Below are 24,785 nucleotides of genomic sequence, written 5' to 3'. Positions count from 1 at the left end.
TCATATAAGTGATATACTATTGAATTATTTATTTTTAATTAGACAATAAGTTTATATAGAACATAAAATTTAATTAAATTACAATTTTAATAATTTTTTATTTCAAACAATTGATTTTAATAATAGTTTCGTAATGATATGTACATCAAATTTTACGTAATTAATTTTTTATAGACATATCTAAAAATGAATATTTACTTATTTTAAAATTATGTTACATTCTAAATTTAAGTGATGAAATAAAACTAAATAATTTTAACATTTTATAAAATTGTATAATTTAATTAGCAAAATTAAAAAATGTAAGTACTATGAATTAAATTTATATTTTATAAAAAGTTATTAAAGATGTAATTTTACTAAATTTTTCACGTAATAAATAAATATATATATATTATGAAATTATTAATTTATAATTATAATGTTAGACTTAATCACGAACATTTATCACTGGACCTTTACATGAAAAGCTTATCACTGCCCAATAACAAATCCTATAGCTCTTAGTTGACTATATTATGACTTGACTATAAAACTTTTATTTCATTATATAATTTAAGATACCCATTTATGTTAAAATTCTAGCTATCATGCAAAGAATAATTCTTTACCATTTTTATCTGAAAGGGTTATAATTCTAAGATTGTGAAAACATATTTAAATTTGTCTTCACTTCCACATATTTTAAAAGTTTTTGTAACTAAATTATGTGATGGAGAACTTACTATACTACGCAAATTTTGACAAGGTCCAAAACCAATTTTAAAATTGAAAAATTCTTCCTCTACCTTACAAATTGTGATATGCACATTTTTCTTTTAAATTATCTTTTATGTTCAAACTTTAAAAAAAATAATCTGAAATAGATTACTGTATTCCAGAAATGAAATTTTAAAATAAAATTTTATTATGAAAATATAGTTCTGAAATGTGAAAAATATATTTCAAAAATAAATTTCAAATATTTTTAAAAACGTGTTATGGAAAAGGAATTCTAAAATTCATAAAAGTGTTTTGAAAATTCAATCTAAAAACATGTTTAAAAAAGAAATTTCAAAAATATTTATATTTTTTTTTATTTAAAGATATTTTTATCATTTTATATAAAAATCAGGTGTTGATCATGTGCATATGGAGGTGTTGATCATGTGCAAGAAATAGTTGCATTAAAAATATCTGGCTCTTTACATATAAACCATATACAGACAAATGGAATACAAACAAATATTATTCTTTTTTGTTATTATTTGGAACAAATGACTGAATCAAGAACCACTTTATTGTCAACTAAAATGAAAAACCATGCATCATTTAGGAAAAAAATAAAATAAAACGAATCATTATAACTTAGAGAGTGCAATTTTACATAGATCCTTTCTTAGTATCTTCCCTGAAGCATTCTTGGGTATGGAATCAACAAATGCTACACGCCTTATTTTCTTGTACGGTGTAACCTGAAACCAAAACGTAGAAACATTTTTTATACCATAATTATTTAATGCTTAAATATGTTTTTCAGTGTATTAATTTAATAATATTTTAGTCCTTCAAACAAATTTTACATTCCAAACTCTAATCCTTTAAAATTATCCAGAAAAATAATTTTAATAAAAGAAGTGATATATTAATAACTTGCTACTAAAAAAAATCATGAAATAGAAACCAATTTTTAGAGACCAAAATAATTAGTTGCAATAGTAACTAAATTAGAGACCATTTTAGAAACTAAATAAAAAATTGGTTTCTATTATTGTTAAATAGTTTCTAAATTGATATCTAATTAGCAACCAAGGTTTTAGAGACCAAATTTAGATACTAAATAATTGGTAGTTAAAACCTTGGTTGCTAATTAGATATCAATTTAAAAACTATTTAACAATAATAGAAACTAATTTAGAAACCAATTTTTTATTTAGTTTTTAAAATGGTCTCTAATTTAGTTACTATTACAATTAATTATTTTGGTATCTAAAAAATGTTTTTTATCTCATGATTTTCTTGTACTGCTAAGTCTAATTTTTTTTTAAATTTCAATTTTTACATAAAATGACAAAAATATTTTTTTATATCATTAATCACAATTATATATTAGGTTGTAAGTATTATTAGGGTTAGGGTTTTAATAAACCCTAAGTATCATTACTGTTTTAATAAACAGTCATTCTATTATATTGTTAAGGTGATACATCAGTGAGTTTCATTTGTGATTAATAAATTCATTATAAGATTTGACAGGTATTATTGCAGGTGTTAAATAGGGTACCCAACTCACTTTCATTTGTTATTTATTGTTTTCATAAATGGTGGAAGTTTGTGAGAATCTATCTTAATAGATTAAAATTTGAATGTGCAGAAGAAAGCAAGTAATGCAGAAGGGAAAAGGACCTGTTTGGCAACAAAATCGACAACTTCTGCGGCGCCAAGAGAACTTTGAGGTTGTCTTACAACAAACGCCATGGGCACTTCGCCTGCTTCATCATCAGGGTATCTGTTAATCATTCTCAAACTTATTAGTTCTTTCTCAGAATCTGTTTGCTAGTTTTTTTTTTATCTTCCCAATATAAAAGAAGATTTTTTAGGTAAATTTCTCGAAAAGAAAAAAATTAAAAAAAAAAGAAAAATTGATCTATAAACAAACCTTAGTCCGTATATTTGTGTTAATATTTTATATTAGTTCTTATATTTTAGAAAAATATATATTAGAACTCGGAAGAGAAATAAGTTTTGCTAAACTATGGACTCATGAAGAGATAAAACAATTTTTATAGTTGTAGTCTTTTAAGATATAATTGTCAGAGTATTATTATTTTTTTTTAAATATATCTTTTAGTTTAAGTTTTATTCTCTTTTATTATGTATATGATTTTTTTTAAAGGGAAAACTATTTTCTCTTTTATATTTTAAATTGATATTATTTTTAATCAATATTTTTAACATCTAAGACATTTACATCTTCATTGTGAAACTAAACTTTTAGAAAGTATATCTTTTAGTTTGTACAGGAAATTCTTTTAAGTTTTATTCTCTTTTTATAGGTGTATGACTTTTTTAAAAAGAAGATTATTCTTACATGTATTATAAATTATCTTATTTTTAGTTAATATAAAATTTTTAATATATATTTTTTTATGATTAGATAGGTGAGACTAAATCCTTATGAGTAATCTGACAGCAAATATTAAGATAGACTTAATAATTCACTAGAATAATAAATTTAATATCATATTAAAAAAATGATTTAAACTTAATTTATTATGATAAAATCAAATTTTAAGAGAAAAATTTGCCCTATTTAAAGTTATCGATATGTGATTTCTAAAAGAGACAAAAATAAGAAAGCTAATAGTATATGTAGAAATGAAATGATTAATTAAATGAAGACAAAAGTATTGGATATAAAAAAAAAACTAGCGTCCAAATCTAGAAAACAAAATTCCATTTCTTATAAGGACAAATAAAGATTATGTAGTGGAGAATGACATTGAATTGTACAATAATTCAATAATATTGTAGAAAACAATTGAATTTCCTTTTTCTTCCACCTACTTTTTGTCAATATATAAATATATAACACGTGGTACTAACATGATGATAAACCATAAAAATATACCAGAATCAGATTGGAATAAGGTACTTTTCTAGGAAGAGGAGTGGGAACTGATTAATTAGAGTACGTTTGGGTTCATTTTTTTATAAATATTTTTAAAATAAGAAAATAAAAATTATACTAGATTTTTCCATAATTTGAAATTAATTTATATAAATTTTAAAATAATATTTTATGATAATCTGATTTTTTGATAAATTTATTTTAGTTTATATTAAAAAAGTTTTTAAAAATAATATATATATATAAACTGATATATTCATAATTCATGTTTTTTCAAATATTTTTTATTTGATTTTAAAAGGAGGAGTTTGTTTTCCTTTTATATTTATACCTTCTATTTTATATTTTACAAATTAAGTAAATATATATATATATATATATATTAATACAAGAAAATTATGAAATAAAAACTAATTTTAGAGACAAAAAATAATTAGTTCTTATAGTAACTAAATTAGAGACTATTTAGAGACTAAAAAATTTTTTGTTTATAAATTAGTTTTTATTATTGTTAAATAGTTTTTAAATTTGGTAGAAAAACCTTAGTAGTTAAATTAGATATCAATTTACTATTTAACAATAATAGAAACTAATTTAGAAACCAAAGGTTTTTCTAATTTCTAAAATGATCTCTAATTTAGTCACTACAACAACTAATTATTTCTTGTATCTAACGTTGGTTTCTATTTCATGTATTATATATATATATATAAATTGATGTTTATTTTGAATATTTATTATTTAATTATTAAAAGGAGTTATTTTTTCTTTTATATTTGTATGTTTTAACAACTGATCACTGATAAATGTCTCTCGACTATATTTCATATTTAGTAAGTGTAACAAAAGATTTTTTTGTCTTCAATAAAGAATTTATATAATTTTTTTCTATTTTTTACCTTAAAAAACAGAAAAAAAAAATAACTGTTTTGGCTGTTAAAAAATTAAAATCTTACGGAATAACAGCAGCATCAGTTATGTCTGGGTGAGATAGGAGCAACTCTTCTAGCTCTGCCGGAGCAACCTGCATCGTACAAAGATAAATATTATTTGTAATTAATATTTGTAAAAGACAAATTTTAGAGGAAAACTTTTAATTAATTCATATGTGATTGATTCTTTTTAAGTTACACTTATTGTAGTAATGGCTGAATGAGAAGAGGGACAAGATGGTTTCTCAAGGTGAGGATAATCACTACCTTAATGATTTATTCACATTGAATTGCACAAGTCTTTTAGGGTATAATATGTATTTCTCAAATGGTACCGAACTAGTAAGGAAGCTTGTAAAAACAAAAATTCAATATAAGAAGAGGGGGAGAGTGTGTGAAAGTGTGATTTGGAAGAGAAGAGATACAACTAAAGATGATTTTTTTTACTAATAATTAGATATGTGATTTAATTAAAACTCATCTTACCTGGTAGCCCTTGTATTTGATCAACTCTTTTAACCTATCTACAACATACAAGAAACCATCATTATCAAAATAACAAAGATCTCCAGTTCTTAACCATCCATTCACCAAAGTGGCTGAAGTTGCTTCCGGCTCATCAACATAACCTGCTCTAACACAGTCCATGCATGCTGTAAGCAAACTAATAATAATAATAATTCAATTTTCTAAATCAAATTGAGTTAATCAGTTTTCATTTATCTGATTTATTTGTATTAAGAAGTGAACTTTAAGTCTAACTCAACCCCATAAAACCAACTCAATGAGGTGAGGTTTGTACCCACTTATATACTATGAAAGACTTTAATCTCTAGTCGATGTGAGATCTCCAACACACTCCTTCAAGACTGTCAACTCGTGCGCGAGACTATATATTATGGGTGGTCCGATAGCGGAGGCCCAACACAAACAATCCCTATAATAGACTCGAAATGACTCTGATATCATATTACAAAGTGAACTTTAAGCCTAACTCAACCCCATAAAACCGGCTCAATGAGGTGAGGTTTGCACCCACTTATATATTATGAAAGACTCTAATCTCTAGTTGATATGAGATCTCCAACACATCCCTCACGCCGAGACTGTCAACTCGTGCGTGAGACTATATATTATGAATGGTCCGATAGCGGGTGACACGAAATGCCCAACACAAACACTCGTTAGGATAGGTTCAAAATGACTCTGATACCATATTACAAAGTGAATTTTGGAGATGAGTTAGGCTTAAAATTCACTTTGTAATAATTTGTAAGTAAACACATGAAATTTATATATTATAGTAACACATGAAAACACAACGCCGACAAAAAAAAAAAAACATGAAAACACGACAGAGTCATGCATTAAAGTCAAAAGTAATTAATTAATTACCTTTCATAACATAAGGTCCTTTGATCCATAGTTCTCCCTTTTGACCAGGAAGCATGAGTTTCCCTGTTTGTGGGTTCACAATTTTGGCTTCTATGTCTGGTTTCAGTCTACCTGCTGTTCCCACCTGATTAGCCTCCTCCGGAACGGTTCGGGTAACTGCACACTCAGTTAAACCGTATCCCTACATTATTTACATATCAGATATTCAATTTCTATAATTTCTTCATTTACAAACACTCCATATATATAAACAAATATTATTCAAACACAATAATAATAACTTATGAATAATATTTAAATATATATATTCTACGTATTTCTCTCTTATATATTATTATTCTTCAATATTTTGGTGAACCGTTCAGATCTAAACATCAATATATTAATTAATTAACATTGATGTTACTCTTGAATATCGAGATACATTGGTGAAATGTCAAAGTCCTTAAAGACATTTTATGAAAATGTAATATGTGTTATTATTGTCCTGCTTTTTGCATGATTAATTTATTCACAATTATTAAAGATTATAAAAGCTTAACTTCTTTAAAATGTAAAATTAGCTTTATGTATAAATTAACTTATAAAGTTCTCTTATATAAGTTTTTTACTTTTTTATTTATTTATCTATTGTTAACTTTAACTATGAAGAAGTTGATTTCCTTTTTCTTCCAAAAATACTTATAAAAAAACTTGTAAAACAAAAAGAAAGTATTCAACTCACAACTTGTAGAAACAAAATAATAAATATTCAACTAATAAGTTCTTAATAAATTAAAATTTGAAATTGTTATGTTTATTGAATGATTTTAAAAGGCAATAACATTGATAATATTATCTAAATAATAATAGAAAGTGATAATGTTATAATGATTTATGACTTTATATTTTAATAATACTTATGAAATATTTTTAGTTTGAATTTGTAAAATTATAGTTATAGATTTAGTATGTTTCATAACTTTCTATATATTTCTATATATGTATGTTACATTATATCTAGTATATCTTATAGTCTTATAAAACGAGTGGCTTTTTAGTTCCTAGTAAAATATTTGGTTATTTCTTGTTATTTTAAAAATGGAAATTATAATTTTAATTCCTAATATTATATTAATTAATCATATGTGTATTGAATAAAATGCTAAATAATTATTTAAAGTAAACATATATAAGGTTGGCATTTCATCATCCCAAAAATCTCTTAAAAATCGTAAAATAAAGATTATTCATCTATTTTAAAATATATAAATTAAAAAATTTGGAAGATGAAAATTAAATAAATTAATTGACAAGAAATAAAATCAAAATATACACACAGTTTATATAAGAACAAAAGAAATAATTACAAATTTTATAAAAATAAAAAAATTAGAAGCAAAATAAAAATGTAGTTTAATTAATAGTGACTAATTATTTTTATTTTTAAAATTTATTTTTATTTAATTATTTTTTTAGTGATATATATATATATATAATTCTTAAATATTTTTAAAACAATTATGTGTTATATTGAAACACGTATAATAAAATGATTGGTAATAAGAATAATAATGTGCTTCTACTAGTTTTTGATTACGCAGACAGATATAGACATTTTAATTAAAGAAAAAAAAATACCATTTTGTATTTCTTTTATTAATTCTATTAACTACAGTAAGATAGCATCAATAAAACTAAGGTGGCATTCTTCAACGAAATATGTTTTTTTTTTAAAAAATTACGTAACGTTGGCTAAGCCAACGACAGGGACAACACAGTTTTAAATAAATATCAAAATTCAATTTACTAATATCAACTTGACTAACGAAAAAAAAGTACTATTATACATTTAATTAAATAAAAAAATAATAATAAAAAAAAAATAAAAATATATATATATATATATATATATAATATCAACTAAAAAATAATTCAAATTTACATAATAGACTGTAACTTAAATTATTTTTAGATAACACAATTGCTTACAATCTACCTTAATAACATTTATTCTTTTAGCTGGAATATAACTCGAACACTATTTTTCAATTAGGACAATTATATTTTGGAGAAATAATTTTATGAGATATTAATTTAATTTTTGTGGGCTTTACTGTTCTACATTATTTTTAAGATTTTCGTTTTGTAATTTTAACTTCAATATAAAGGCCTTATAACACTCTCATTAAGGTTTTATTTGGTTGCGGATATAACTATATAATTCTAAAATAGAAAAATAATTTTTTATCCTTATGATCCAATATCTTATTTAAGAGACCTAATGTTATTTTTTATGAGGTCTCACAAAATTCACGTCTTAATATTATGATCCAATATATACCATTTAGCAATGAAAATAATCTTATGACATAAACTTTTTCTTTTACGGGAACTCTTAAGCAATTCTAATTATCCATTTTCTTGATAATATTAGATGAATTCGTATATTTTCTAATTATTGTTTTAATATAAATATTTACCATCCTTCTATTTTAACAAAATAATATTCACATTCTTCTACTTTTTAAATAAACATTAATTTATCTTATGTTTATAGTTAATAACATTCACTTTCCTTATATTCTTATTAAAGTTAAAACTCACTTTTCTTTAGTTTGTTTAAAAAAATCATACTAACAAAAACTTAAAATAAAACTATGAAATTTAAAAATTAAAGTTTTAAAATATAAAAAAATTAAAGAATTTTTATAAAGAAAAGATAAAAATAATATTTGTATAGATAAAATAAGAGATGCAAGTGTCTGGTAATTAAAATATAAGGAATGTCAGTGTTATTTATTAAAGATAATGTGAAAGAATATGCCTTTCAAAAGTTAAAGAAAATGTAAGTGTACTATAACCTTTGAAGATGATAAATACATATACACATTTCTTATCTTTAATTTAATTTTTTTTATTATCATCTAATTTGACTTTATTTTTTTTATCTAATATTAGGTAAATGTTAAACTCATTTGATTATTTAAACATGTTGTTTGTGCGAAATATTAAATTTGAAGTCATTTTGACTTTTTTTTTATAATAATATTATTGGTACATAGTATTGATAATGGCTAATCACTCAGAAACCTTTTTTTAATAAGTTTTCTCTCAATCACGTTTTCGCCATCCTTTTAACTCAAAACCTTTATAAAGGAATGAGTCTAACTTGTTCGGCTTAATTTGAAAAGACATACACTAATTAATTTTCATTTATTATATCTCAATCACTTAGTACATAAATAACAATATTAAAGGTTTTATATAATAAATCAATGAAAATGATCATCATGTAAAGTATTTTTGTTTAGTTTTATGATAATTATTCCAAAATTCATCACCTAGCATGATCTCTAATTTATGTTTGCCGTGAAAAATTTATTGACTTTTATAAAATGTGTTATGGAAATCAAAATAATAATTCCTTTATTTAAATAGTTACATTTTAATTTAGTAAAATAATTTATACTATATTATCTACTACCTCTACTCTTTGATGAAAATAAAATTATTTAATTATATACTGAACAAAAGCTTTAAATAAATTTATTTAATGTTCTTCATATTATAAAATAAAAATAAATTATTTAAAAACACTCCATATTTATTTGAATTACATTTAAGTTTAAACATAAGAATATTTTTAGGATAGTTAAAATAAATAAAATTGGAATAATTAAAATTGTATTTATATTTAAGTTCGACTGTTTTTTTCTCGGTTTATTTTTAAGTCGAGAACAAGTAATTGATTAGTAACTGTTAATATAAATTTTAAAATTAATATAATAAATTAATTTATTTCCTAATCTAGTTATTAGATAAAATTAAATGTTTTTCAATAATTTTTATTGATTACAATGGAAAAAATAATATATTTTTTATTATTAACTGAGATAATTAATCAGCCTACCTAACAGTAAAAAGTAGAGTGAATTTACTATTAATATTTTGTGTTTGAATTAAGAATGGATGAGAAGATACAATTTGATAAATGATACTTTGAGAATAATGAGAATGTATATAATTATTGATGTGATTATTTTTTATATAAATATATATAATAAAAAATAAATTTATAATTAAATAATATAAAAAAAATATTAAAATAATAATATTAAGGATTATAATATGATTATATAGAAAAGTAGGATTATTAATATTTAGACGGACAAAAATGAGAGATGATTTGACATCAGAAATAGTAAAAATATACACCTAACACCCTAAAATAATAATATTTTAATTATTTTTATTTTATTTTTTAATTTAAAATATTATTATATTATTATAAAGAAGTGTGAAGTGTTTGTATTTTAGTGGTTGTTTCCCTATCAAGAAAAAGTTTTCCAACAAAAATAGTACACAAAAGTTATTGAAAACACATAGGGTATGTCTGTTCATCTTTATGATCATAAAAAAAAAAAAAACGAATTTCATTATAGTTATAGATCATAAATAAATAAAAACTATTTTAATAACTAATTATATTAATATTAAAATTGTATTAATATGTAAAAATATGTTTTTTTTAAAAAAAAAGAGGAAAATAAAATGCAAAATTGAAAGCAAACCTTACCTGCATGATATGGACCTTGGGGAATTTGGTTTTGAAAGCCTCGTGGATTTCCTTCCTCAGTGGAGCTCCACCGCACACGATCCCTTCCAACGACGTCAACTCGTATTCGTCTGTCACTCTGTCTTTCGTCAAAGCCACCACTAGTACCGGCACCACCGTAATGTGCGTCGCTCGGAACCTCTCCGCCGCGCTCAGCATTCCCCTCAAACTGAACCTCTCCATTATCACCACCGTCTCCGACAGCACCATCGCCCCTAGGCTGAACGTGAAACCGTACACGTGGAAATACGGCACCGTATAGAGGAACACCGCGGGTTCTGCGCGCTTCGTGCGGACCGTGTCGTATCCCGCGGCTATCGCAGTTAGGTTGCGGTGTGTAAGCATAACGCCCTTCACCTTCCCCGTCGTGCCGGAAGAGTACAGAATCGCTGCCACGTCGGACTGAGTCACCGGCGTGGTGGAGGGGATTGGACTCAGAGGCTGAATCTTAGTCCGAGTGAGGGAGTCGAACTCGGGCGAGTCGAGGAGGACCGTGCGGACATGAAACTCACGTGTTTTTTCCGCGATTGAAGTCACTGCGAAGACGATCGCAGGTTTGCTGAGGTGGAAGAGGCGCGTGAGCTCGAGGCGTGTGGAGAGAGGGTTCGCGGGGGAGATGACCACACCGAGGGAGAGGAGCGCGAAACAGAGGATCGGAACTTGGAGGATGTTTGGGGAAAGAACGAGCGCGGTGTGAGATTTTGATAGTTTGAGAACTGTGGCGAGGTTGGCGGCTAGGTTCTCAGCGCGGTGGATGAGTTCTTGGTAGGAGAGACGGTGGCCGGAGGTTGAGTCGATAACGGCGGTAGAGGAGTCCGGAAAGTGCGAGTTGCGACGGAGGAAGAGGATGTAGGAAGCGGCGGAGATGGTGGCGTTGGGAGGAGGGAGAATAAGTGGTGGTTTGAGGCTGTGGAAGGTTCCGGAAAAGGGATTGAAACCGGACCTTGGATCTCTGACAGGTGGGAATGTAGTTGCCATCTTTTCCATCTTCTCCATGTGAAAGAAGGTGCTCAGATGAATTCTCTCTCGATAATGTGCACTCTCATGTTCGTCGTTTGGAACGTTTTTTCGACTTTCATTCTCCAACTAAATATATTATTCCTAGTATTTTGACCCGTGTTACACATGGGAATATTTTAAATATTTTATATTTATTTAAATCATAATATTAGAATTTAAAATAATTAATAAATTACATATATTTAAATAAATTTATTTTCTAAAATGTAATATATTAAATTATGCACTGGGGTGAGTCGGTCAGGAACTCAACCAATCAACCATAATGAGAAGGTCACCTGACGAGATCGACCCATGACGACGAGTCATGGGTTGACCAAGTCAGTAGGATTAATCCACAATTAAGGGTGGTTTAACACAACCCTAAATATGGACCAACCTCGTAAACCAGCCCACCAATGAAGGTCCATTAAGGTAATATACATAGCACAAATTCCAAGAACCATATACGTCATTATCTACAGTACTCTAACAACCGAGAGTGCTGACACCCTAACTGACTTGAGCGTTGGAGTGTCTTCTGCAGGTACCATCCCAGCCTGTGAGACCAGATGACCGAGAGGAGGAACATGAGAATAAAAAAAATAACTTTAATATGTTACATTTAATATGGTATTAAATATGTTGTACGATAATTATAAATCAAAATTACATAAATTATTAATTACATAATGTAAATATATATATATATATATAATGTAAAAAAAAACAAAAGTATTATGATCCAAAATAATCATCTATAGAGGATATAGCATAGAAAGGAAATACAGAATATAATTATTTATTAAGTATTATTCTGATATTAGTAAAAAAAATAATTGTAATTTATGTTGAGTTTAAAAATAGTCTTGAATTCCAAATACATTACAATAAACCTTCAATCAAATCATTTTCATAATGATAACTCGAAAGTGTTGCCATGTATGTTCATCATCTGCCTCAAAAATAATTTTATATCATTCTCCTGAAGTGAGTATTCTCTGCAAAAAAATTTCAATCCACTTTCCAATTTGACAGTCTTTTTTGAAATATTTCGGATTAGAACTTTGCATTCCACCTGTTCGTTTGGATCATGCAAAGTTACATTTTGAAATGTACCTCTTATATAAATTGCGAAAGGCAGAGGAAAATCCTACACAACAATAAAAAGTTAAATATTTGCATTTGTGAAAAAAAATACATTTTGATTTAATATATTTAATAATATATAAAACGAAAGTATCTTATAAAAAATACCAGATGACTTGCTATGCTCTGGGAAGCCGTCAAAGTTAGTGTAAAATGCACAAGTGCATGATATGTTAATGAACTTCAATTTTCAATCTCTAGAAAGAAATGTACGATAGTATCTTCAGACAACGTATCCTCAGATATTGTTACTTCAAAACAGCTCTCCCCACGTAACAAAAGAGAATTTGATGAGATCCTTCTTTTAACATGTACAAGTTACACATTTCATCACAATCGTAAATGATCAAGGGATTGTGGAGGTCCATATTATAACATACCTTGAACATATTTCCTCTTTGATCGGCAAGGGTCCATATAATATCAAATTTCGTACCAAATATTATTCCAAAGGCTCGGTCCACAAAAAAATCATTCTATGATAATATAAGAATTATATGTGAATGCAGTCAAATATTAGTTAACCCTAAAACAGAAAGAAAGAAAAAAAGATATGGAGAAATTCTTTTGGAAACTATTTGGTTGAAAATAAATATGAGAACATACCTTCGAATGATCTATGATGCTCTTGAATGTACTCAGTGTTTCTCTGCTTATGATATCTGTTGGGTCTGTGTTGTTCATTTTCTTTTGTTTAAACCTTAATGAAGCACTCAAGTGGTTTAACAGAGGAAAATAGTTCAAAAACTTTTTAGAAATACAAACTAATAGTGTGATTGCTGAAATGTGTACTATTTATAAATAATAAGTAATAAGTAATAATTAATAGTTTTTATGACTATAAAAGAAGGAAAAAAGGTTTAATATCTTGGAATTGTAAATTTTTGGAAATGACAGTTATAATAAATAAATTGCTATTTTTTTTATTATGAGTGAGAACTATAGACAACCATAGAAAAGAACATTAGTCAATGAGTTTAAAATGCAAGAGTTTGAAAAAGTCTTTAGAAGTACGTTATACGTTTTACTATGAAATGACCAACTTTTAATGAGTCAACACATAAATTCAATCCACCATAGCACAATGTATGTCTAAAAAATGCACCATAGAAATGATGTTCATACTTTCTTTGTATTGAAATGATGCATGAATTTTTTTGGAAATGACCGTTATTCTAAATAAATTACTATTTCGGATTATAAATGATAAGTATAGACAACCATAGAAAAGAACATCATTTCGTTATCAAAATAATGAAATAATTATATAAGATCTATAAAATAAAATAAAAATGAACTAAATATACCTTAAACATTCTTGGTAACAAAAAATGAGCTCCGATATGTTATTTTCATATATGTATGTTTAATTCATTTGATACTTGCAAAAAATAAAGCATTAGTAATCTTTTAGATACAATGTCCATGACGGACTAATGAAGAAAGTAATTTTAGAAATGAAATATTTATGTCGATGCCTTTTACATGTTAACCACATAGAAAATGGTAAACACAACAAGACAAAACTTAAATTATATACTAGTACATGTATGCATAATTTTGGAAAACACTGTATGTTGTTTTCATATTATTAAATAAAGACTTTTGACATAGGAAATAGTTCAACACTTATTAACATGTCTTGAATTATAGAAAATACTGTTACAAAATAATGCAGCAACTTCACTATTTTTGACCAACTCTATTTAACGCTCAATCCATATAACAATTTATCATCAATTTCATGGAAAATGTAAAATAATTTCCAAAACAAAATAAGTGAGATGTATTGTTAAATTTAAAGTTTGATAACAAAAGAAATACTCAGGAAAAGAACAAAACATACTAAAGAAAATATAAAATGGACTACATAGCTACTTTTCTTTAGGTGTTATAATATGGGTGTTGATCAATATTGTATTTAATGTCAACACATCTCAATTCGCACAACATGTTAAGTGCATTATTGCAAAAAGTAAAAAATAAAAGAGAAATCTCAATATAAGCATGGACAATTAATAAAATCATGGAACTATTTTAAATTATGGGGAATGATTGAGTACCTGTCACAACTTTTGTCTCATTACTTTAAAGAAATATATAGTTGAAGTTAATACTTACAAAATCTTCATCAAGTGAGCCATTTAGAAACGCAGACTTGACATCCATTTGGTGAATTTTCCATTGCCTTTGTGCAGCTAAAGCAATGATTAATCTCACTGTTTCCATTCGAGCTACAGGGGAAAATATTTCTTCGTAATCATAGTCTTCTCTTTGCTCGAATCCCTTTGCCACCAACCTTGCCTTGTATCTATCAATCTCACCATTTCCTTTCACTTTAATCTTGTACACCCACTTCACATTAATTGCTTTGTGTCCTTTTGGAAGATTAGTGAGCTGTAATGTATTGTTTTTTTCAATCGCCATCAATTCTTCATTCATAGCCTCTTGCCATTTGGGGTGTTGAATGACATCTGCAAGTCTCACGGGTTCTGAATATGCAAGAAAAGCAAAGTGAACTAAATCTCCATTGTCATCAACTTCATCATCAAGAGTTACTTCGCAATCTTGAAGGTGTATAGGTTGTCGCTGCTGCCTTCTTGGTCGCTCCATCATAGTTGCAATTGGATTTGCAACTTCAGGTTGAATTACAACTTCAGGTTGAATTACAACTTCAGGTTGAATTGTAGGTGCTTCAAGAGTGACTCCATCTTCCACATCATCGAACGTAAATATATTGTTTTTTCGAATCCATTTCAGTTGCTGCATTTCATTGTCATTCCTCATTTTCGGCAAATGTAACATCACGACTGACAATCACCTTCTTTGTCATTGGATTGTACAATTTGTATCCCCCATGCTTATATCCAATGAAAATGGTCTTCACTACCTTATCATCCAACTTCGATCTTGCTGCCTTGGGGACATGAGAATAAGTAATTGACCCAAATACCTTCAAGTTCTGCACATTGGGTTTGAATCCGCTTCATGCCTCAATCGGAATTGTGTTAGGAACACTCCGAGTGGGTGATCTGTTTATCAAATATACCGCACATGTTACGACCTCCGCCCAAAAATAATTTGGCATACCTTTCGCTTTAAGCATTCTCCTCGCCATGTCCATGATTGTTCTATTCTTTCTCTCGGCAACTTCGTTGTGTTGAGGTGTGTAGGGACAAGTTATGTTATGTTGCAACCCAAGTTCTTCACAATGCCTTTTGAACTCATTAGACTTGTACTCACCCCCTCCATCACTACGCACCATCTTAATTAGTCTGTCACTCTGTCTTTCAACAAATGCTTCAAATATTTTAAAGCAGTGGAATACCTCATCCTTGCTTTTCAATAGATAAATCCAAGTTTTCCTTGAAAAATCACCAATAAAGGTTAAAAAAAATACTTATTACCTCCAATTGATGATATGTTCATCGAGCCACAAACATCAGTATGAACAAGCTCCAAAGGAATTTTACACACCAAGGCTCCTTAACAAATGGTATCCTGTGATTCTTTCCAAAAATGCTAGCCTCACACAATTGATTAGGGTGATGAGTATGGGGTAAGCCATTCACTAAATTTCGTTTGGAGAGATTTTCCAAACTCTAAAAATTTAAGTGCCTAAATCAAATGCCGTAACCAAGATTGATTATTCACTATTGCATTCAAGCACTTGAAATCACCCATATGAAAATCTACTAGAAACATGCAGTTTTTTGATAAAAAGATTTTAAGAATCAAATACCCTTTTTTTATAAAAAATTGAGAATTTATTTTCAACTATGTGCATCACGTAACCCTTTTCGGCCAGCTATCCCATACTCAACATATTACTTTTCATATAAGGTACATAGAAAACATCATAGATGTACCCGTGATCACCATTCTCCAATGTGATAAGAATTCGCCCTTTTCCAGTCACCGGAACGAACCTGCCATCACCGAATTTCACTTTTGTGCGAAATGAGTCATCCAAATCTACAAACAGCTCTTTCTGACCCACATATAATTCGTGCAACATGTATCCAAATACCATGTCTGGTTGTTTGGAGTTTCATTTGATCTGGTTGTCATTAATACTGCATGATCCTCTTCATCTTGTTCGTGATTACTATCTTCTTGAGCACAATTGGCAACATGATTATCACCTTTTGATATACACTCATTTGCATAATGGCCGCGTTTGTGACAGTTATAACACTTCACATTTGATTTATTATAAATGCCTCCTCGTCCTTCGCGATCACGTCCTACGTGCCAAGAGTTATTTGAACTTGGATTGTGATTGGAACCAATGCTATTTTGCTCAATGCCTCCATGATTCTGGCCACCACGACCTTTGCTGGAATAGCTACCACCACGTCCCTATCCTTTGCCTTGTGAACTATCGTGTTTATGATAGGAGCTACCAATTGAGGCTTGTGCTTGTAAAGCCTGTTCAATTGGTTTTTCAATCTTATTGTCATTTATCTGTTGCTCATGCGCTCATAGGGAACCAGACAATAACCTTACTGTCATTGTTGAAATGTCATTGACCTCTTCAATTGCGGCAACAACATGCTCAAATCTGGGAGTTAAAGATCTCAAAATATTCTCCACCTTTGCCTGCTCCGAATGTGTTTCACCCTTGGTCTTTATCTGATTGTCAAGGCAAAAACTTTATTTATATAGACATCAATAGTCTCTGTGGTTTCCATCTGCAGCAGTTCATATTGGCGTCTTGGGGTTTGAAGACGCACCTTCTTGATCTTGTCATCACCTTTATAATTGGTTGACAAAATGATCCAAGCCTCACTTGTAGTTGTTGCTCCTTCTACCTGCTCAAATGTCTCGTCATTCATCCCTTGATGGATGACATACAAATCCTTCTTTTCCTTCTTCTTCTGGTCACGATGCACTACTTGTTAGAATATATGGCCTTAAACAAGAGGGGGGGTTGAATTGTTTATAAAAGATTTTCGCAAACTTTGAAGGTATAATGAAAGCCAAAGAAGAATTATAGAGAAAAGAATCAAGGAAACAAAGACCTAAAACTGTTTTAAGATGATATAAAAAAAAACAATCGGTTGTTTATACCAGTTAGAACTTAAACAACTTAAAAACATAATTTAAAGAGTTAAGGGTAAGAGATAAACACACAAGCAGTTTATATTGGTTCATTCTTACACCAAGAGCTACATCAAGTCCCCAGAAATCACTGGGTAATCCACTATGCAATCAAAATCAGATTACAAACACCACTCAACAAAGTAGTGACCTCGAACCCATGAAGAAACACACTACCTTTGGCAAACCACACCAAGAGTGTTGATCTTGAACACCTCAAGAACACACAACACTCCTTGGCAACACAACTATAGAAATATAGTAATTAAGGAAGAAGGGAATAGAATACACCTGGTATTACAAAGCTTAAAGTTCAGAATTACAACTCAATCTTATTCCACACACTTAAGAATGATCCAAAACTCTTTCAAATCTTGGAAAAACTGTTTTGATAAACTCTTTCTCTTACTCCAAGATTAGGAGCGTAAAACCACTTTTATATAGACCAACCAAGTGGTAAAAAACATTTAATAAAGGAGCCAAGGTAGTTAGAATCATTTAAAGCATATTAAAACCACTTAACAGAATTCTGTTAAGGTTTTCAGAAAAAAAATCGATTGTTTTGTCGAAACAATCGGTTGAATTGACTTGACAGCAAAGTCAAGCTTTTCAAAACCTTTTCAAAAACTGCTAAGGTAAAACAACCCTGTTGTTTGAAAAAACAACCTATTGAAATTTCAACAGCATTTTAGAAAATTCATCTTTTCAAAAGGTTAAAGATTCAAATGGACTTCGATCATCTTAAGGAGTGAATTAACAAGTTTCAAACAACTAGACAACACACACACACACCTAGCAGCAAGGTCTTCAAGCTTTCCTCTTGGATTTGGAGACACCAAAGCATCTTGTTCAACACTAGTTGTTGCGCCTAAGTTGCATTATCCGCTAATGCAGACACTACACTCTCAACGACATCCCATAACTCATGATAATCAAACAAAACTCTCATCTGCACACACCACCGATTGTAATTTTTTCCATCAAGGATAGAGACTGATAATTGGGTAGAGTTCATGATAACAGAATGGCTCTTGATACCAATTGTAGAAACTAATTGAAGAAAATAATAGAAGACAAAAGGTTGTAGAAACAGATTGAACGTAATTGCACAATTTTGCAAAACTGCTGAACTGATTCATTCATTTTGATTTACTTCAATAATATATATAATAAAATTACAATTACTAGAAGATATAAAATAGGAATACTAATAGCCCTGTAAATTGACCATTAATGCAATAATAACGGTAAAATAGTTTAAGGGTAATAAAATCATTCATTTTGATTTACTTCAATAATATATATAATAAAATTACAATTACTAGAAGATATAAAATAGGAATACTAATAGCCCTGTAAATTGATCATTAATGCAATAATAACGGTAAAATAGTTTAAGGGTAATAAAATCAGAATTAATAACCAACAGTTTCTACATTAAGACGAAACAATTCAAGCCAAATGCTCAACTCCATTCTTGGCAATTGACATATGATAGGGTTTAGATAAATGAACTCTTCTTCTAGCCTCATTCATGCTCCATGTGCATCAATGGTCGTTTCTCACCATTAATCATTAAGTATACTATCAAACCAATAGAACTTGAATTTCAAAGAAAACATGCATTCATAAATAACAATAACTCAAGAAATATAACATTGTTTTCTAATCCCAACACGATAAGTTTAACAACTCAAGGTAAATCTTACAATGAAGCACAAGGATGATAAACTAAGAACAATAAAAAGATGGATCTCTGAATGTTGTTGACCAATTTACGCTCTGGTCTTTTACCTTAATATTTGTCTTTGTTTCAACCTCTAGGCTCTCTTTTGAGCCTCCATGATCTCTTTATTTATAGATTTTAGCGAGGAGCTCAAGAAGATTCGACATTCACTCGTCATAAAGTCATTTTTCTCAATGGATTGACTTTCTTTACCTTAAAAAAACTTTTTGGATTTAACCCCCTTTTAGGCTTCGACAGATTCAGAGGTCTTTTTGGTTTTGCAGGGATTCACTCAAAGCCAAGCTTAGCACAATCCTTTCTAAGTTATGAAGTCTTCTTTAAGCTTAGGATTTGCTTCATGTCAAGCCTAAGTGGATATGAAAACTCTCATTCTTGGTTTAGGTTAGTTTCAAGCCCTTTCTAAGAAAATCCAAGCTTTTTTTCATTGTAAAGGTATTTTTTTACGCAACCCTTTTGGATTCGCTTAGCTTTCTAAAACTCTGTAAATTTAGATCCTTCTCTAATCTTAATATGCTTAGTGCATGCTTTTGGCACTCAACATTTTGGAGGTTTTTCAGTACTTGCTCTTTGAAGTCAATTCCCCTAGCCTTTTTCCATGCACTGAGAGGATTGGTCATTTTTGTATCCTTCTATTTGTTTGCTATTTTTCCTCTTTTTCTGCCATATTCCTCATATTCTTCTTATCCTTTTATTCTTGACTCAAGCTTTGCTTTATGGGAAATTTCATGTTTTTCATATGGGTTTTCCATATATTTTACTCATTATGCATACTTATTTTGCTATGAATTTTACAACCATCTAACCTTTATCAATCAACAACATTATCAATAGGATAATCAATAGATCATTAACAAATAATCAGCTTAATCATCAACAAGATCATTAGTAGGATCATCAATACGAGCACGAACAAATAGGTCAGTAACCTCTTGTGAATAAATATCTACACATACTGATAGTTTGAAATTCTTTTTAGTTTTTGAAAGTTTCTATAAAAAACTGTAAGTGTTCTTGTGGTGGTGACTCTTGGTTAGAGGTTCAAGGTTCTATCAAAGTGTTGCAGCTCTGAGAGTCCTGTTCCGAACTTTTGTGTCTGCAATTCAGGTGCTTTTGTTTCTATCTTTGTTCTTTGTAAAGATGTTTGTAATTGTTCTTCTTGATAGGGTTTCAAGAAGATAGGGTGATGCTGAAATAGGGTTTTTCAGCTTGTGTTCTTTGTTCTTGGAGGGTTCAAGAACCAAGAAGTGTTTGTAAAGATTGCTTTTTCTTTGTGAAATCTGTATTCATGAGTGAACCAATATAAAAACTGTGTGTGCTTTTCTTCTTCTTTGATCTCTTCTTTAAATCTGGAATTTGATAATCTGTTATGAAATAAATCTGTTGTTTGAAAATTGAATCTGTTGTTTCTTAACAGTTGTTGAGTTAAATCATATACAGTTTCCTAAAAAAGGAAGTATCCTGCTTAAAATTCTTTTAGTCTACAATTGCTGACTAAGTAATACTAGTGTTTAAAATTCAATTAAGCAATCTTGTTCAAAATTCTTTAGTCTTTGAAACTGGTTTTAAAAGTTCCTGAAGGTTGCCTGTCAAAATCTATTTCTGCACTGAATATCTCTCAATTGGATTGTTCTTTTTAATCTAATGTGTGTTCAGTTTTGTAAAGTCTGAAAATAAATCCATTAATTCTAAAACCAATTTGTTTAATTTCTGGGAGTGCTTATGAAATCAGTAAAATAAATCTATTTTACTCTGAATCAATCTGTTCTTTTGTGTCAGGATTTCTAACAACAATATTCTTTGCGAAAATTTTATAAGTTCAATTCACCCCCTCTTGAACTTAGACACTACTTAACCCAACAACTTCTTACCTAGGCGAGTTTGACGAGAAAAAATCCAACTTCACTGGATTGAACTCGGCTGGGTGAGTCTAGGGCAAGTTCCTCTTGAGAATGAAAACCAATCTTTGTTGCCAAACTCGCTCAAGCGAGATATTGCTCACTCAAGTTTCACGAGAATAAATTAAAAACTTTGCTTTCAAACTCATTTAAGTGAGCCTTTGGCGAGTCTTGAACGAGTTTGAGTGAGTTTTGACTAGTTTTCAATATTCCAACTTTGTCTTTTCATCTTGTTTCTAACCTGTTCATTTTCCTTTAGCCCTTTTATCTCTATTTTCCTATATAATATTGAAATTAACACAAATTTGATATTATAATCACAAAATATGTAAAAAGGATTAACTTCATAAATTAGGGGTTAAATTATAACCATTTTATGAATAAACATCCATAAGTGTTTGTCTTTTAGTATTAAATATTACTGAAATATGACACTTATTACTCGCTCATCAACTTCATCTCTTTCCTGACGCTTAATAAGGAAATTTTTACTTTAAGCTCTATATGTGTCTTTAGGTTCCGTTGAGAATTTCTGGGAACATTATTAGTATCAGTGCACATTATATTTAACAGAATAAATCATGAGTATCATTGCAAAAATATCTCTTATAATATCCTTGAATTATCGAGACCTTCTATTCTCATATTTTTCACTATAAATGTTTTTCAAATACTTTCTGAGTTAACACAATATTTAAACGTTAAAGCATAATCTCAATTTATCCTAGATATGTTTTTCACTAAATATATTGTGAAAAACTCTTTTATATAGAAAATGCTCATACTCTGTTTTTCAAAGGTTTTCAGTTAATGCAATGTTCGTATAAAATCTTTCTAATACAACCTTAAACTTCATAGTGAATGCACAAGTATATTCAAAAATATTTATGATCAATATGGAAAATGTTTTTCATTCACAAATTAAAGCACATGGTATTTGAGATTTTCATATTTCTCCGTGTTACGTTCATAAATACGAAAACTTTCCAAAATAATTTAGCCATTAATCTTATTTGAAAATAATGTTTTCTTTTATTTAAGAATATCAAATAATGTAAGAGTTTAGTATGGACATTTCTCTATCATGGTAAACCATCTAACGGGTATAAGATAATAAGATCGTCTTATGTGTGAAATCTCCAGTGATCGTCTAGCCTGCTCATAAGCACATGCTTTGAGATCGTCTGCCTTGTGATATCCAAAGGGACCACTGGCGAGATATTCTGATGTATCCATGCACTAAGATTGCCTGACACGGTTCTTTGATATCATTTGACTCAGTTCTTTGATATCATCTGACTCAGTTCTTTAAGATCATCTAACAAGACCTTTTTATCGAGATTGTCTGATCCATTCCTGTGAAACAGACTAATGGGTCTTTTCCTATTTGAAGCTTTTACTTGGACAACGTTCCTTGTTCCAAATGATTCTCTTTAAATCATATAGACACTTTACGACTTTATTAACACTAAATGAAGACTAGATCGTCTACTATGCCTTTACTAGACTTTCTAATGGATCTATTCATTGTGAGATCATCTAGTGAGTCTTGTTCATCTTCTCTAATGTTTTTTCCTAATCTTAGACTGAATATGAATGAGCCTTGTTATATCATAAAACATCTTATTGTGTTTTTTTATAATAAAGCATATAGACTCTCATATGAGATTGATTACTGGGTGATAAACCGTCTAGTTGTTACTATATTGTCTATTTACTTAACAAATTTTGTATGACGAAAAATACAATGTTTAGGCTTTTTTTCCTAGTTCAAATAAACTTTCTCTCTAAGAAGGGTGGCGTCTTTTCAGTGTATAAAATAGTTGGGTTGACTCTCCTAGTTAGTTGGATAAACACTTTAATTGTTCTCCAGAAGGTTTCTTTAGATTGTACTTTAATTTCCATTAAGCTTGAGGATCCTTCTGTGAAGTTATAAGGTGTGCTCTATCATTTGTATTTTGGTACAATGCAACCTTTGTTCTATTTTCTTATAGGGATGCTCTTTGTTTGAGCATCCTTTTGGTATTACATATCATCTTCTCTATTTATTCTCCTTCTGGATGAAATCCTTTTTTTAGACTCTTGAAGAAGGTAGTCATTAGGTGATCCTTTATAGTTGTTGAGCATCTTTCGCTTTTATGTATGTCTATTTTGCATCTGATGAACCTTAACATTATTGTCGCATTTAAAGCAACCTCAATCTTTACTCCTTTCCTTTCACAAGGCCCTTGATAACTAATAACACTTATCTTCCAAGCTAGTATAGCCTTTTGCACAAATTCATGATTGATGTGCATTCTATACAGGACAGATAACGGGTTCAGTGTTGAAAATCTCCTCGTGTCATGAAGTTGATGAAGCAAATAACTTTAGATCACGTCTCGAGATATCTTCGATATTTAATTTCGAATAAATCTCTTTAGTAGATGGACATTCCTTGCAAACATAGATTAAACACATGAATGTTTATTTTAGGTACGAGATTTGCTTAATCTATGTGTATTTTCCGAAGTTTGGTGTGCATTCCATCTATTCTTATGTGCACTTTATCAAACTTTGGGAAGAGACGAAATGCCTACGTCTTACATGATTTGTTGTTTTTATAACACTATCATCTTACGGACGAAGTGTGACAATATTTTATACTTAGTTATTTGAAACACTAATTAAAACTTTGAGATGCTGAATTTTGGCCTTAACAACATGTTTAATCAATTTGTAAGCAAGAGTGAAAATGTAACTTAACCTAAAGTAGGAAAGAGGGAAATTGAAGAAGGGGCTGAGTGTGTTAAAGCTAGGGGAATCAAAGTTCATGCCCCAGATGGTACATCACAGGTGATGATGACCTGGCAGGTGTTTTGGGGTTGTTGGAAAATTTTCTAATTTTAAAATTAAAGGACTTAATTAAGTCATAAGAATTTATATATTATCATTTTATGCCAAAACATTTAGTCTCTAATTAAGAAGTATATTTTTCAGTATCACATTATAGTATTTGTTTATAGCAAGTGTAAGTTGAAATAGATATATAAAATTCTAGTGCTGAATGCAATGATTCAACATATTTTTTATTAAAATAATAATGCCATGTTATTTGGTTTTCCTCATATAATAATAGCATGTTCGTCACGATCGCAAGCGAACAATTCAATGGCGACAACTACCGAGAACAAATCTCTCTGCAACGCCGAATCCGTGAGGTACGGCGACAATGGTGTCACGAAACATTTGTTTATGATTTTATTAAACGCTTTCTCGTTGTTTTTTTTTATGCAAAAAAACTCAACCTCAAGAAAATAATACCACTGTTTCTACTTCCTAGGAAAGTGTTTTCTCGTATATTCATTTAAGTTTTTAT

General features: G+C 29.1%; 1 protein-coding gene across 1 annotated transcript; it reads right to left on the bottom strand.

Annotated features, from left to right (window-relative positions):
* Positions 1–1,140: 1,140 nt before the first annotated feature.
* Positions 1,141–11,640, bottom strand: LOC137837131 (4-coumarate--CoA ligase-like 9). The gene is made up of 6 exons (XM_068646000.1): positions 10,496–11,640; positions 5,938–6,118; positions 5,029–5,171; positions 4,567–4,634; positions 2,386–2,488; positions 1,141–1,454 (listed from the first exon to the last, which is right to left on the bottom strand). Exons 1-6 carry the CDS (start codon positions 11,528–11,530, stop codon positions 1,341–1,343), a joined length of 1,644 nt encoding a protein of 547 aa, XP_068502101.1. The 5' UTR covers positions 11,531–11,640; the 3' UTR covers positions 1,141–1,340.
* Between the last annotated feature and the right edge of the window lie 13,145 nt (positions 11,641–24,785).

This window comes from Phaseolus vulgaris, chromosome 4, assembly GCF_000499845.2.
Source record: "Phaseolus vulgaris cultivar G19833 chromosome 4, P. vulgaris v2.0, whole genome shotgun sequence".
NCBI lineage: Eukaryota > Viridiplantae > Streptophyta > Magnoliopsida > Fabales > Fabaceae > Phaseolus > Phaseolus vulgaris.
This window is presented reverse-complemented; position numbering and strand designations above follow the sequence as displayed.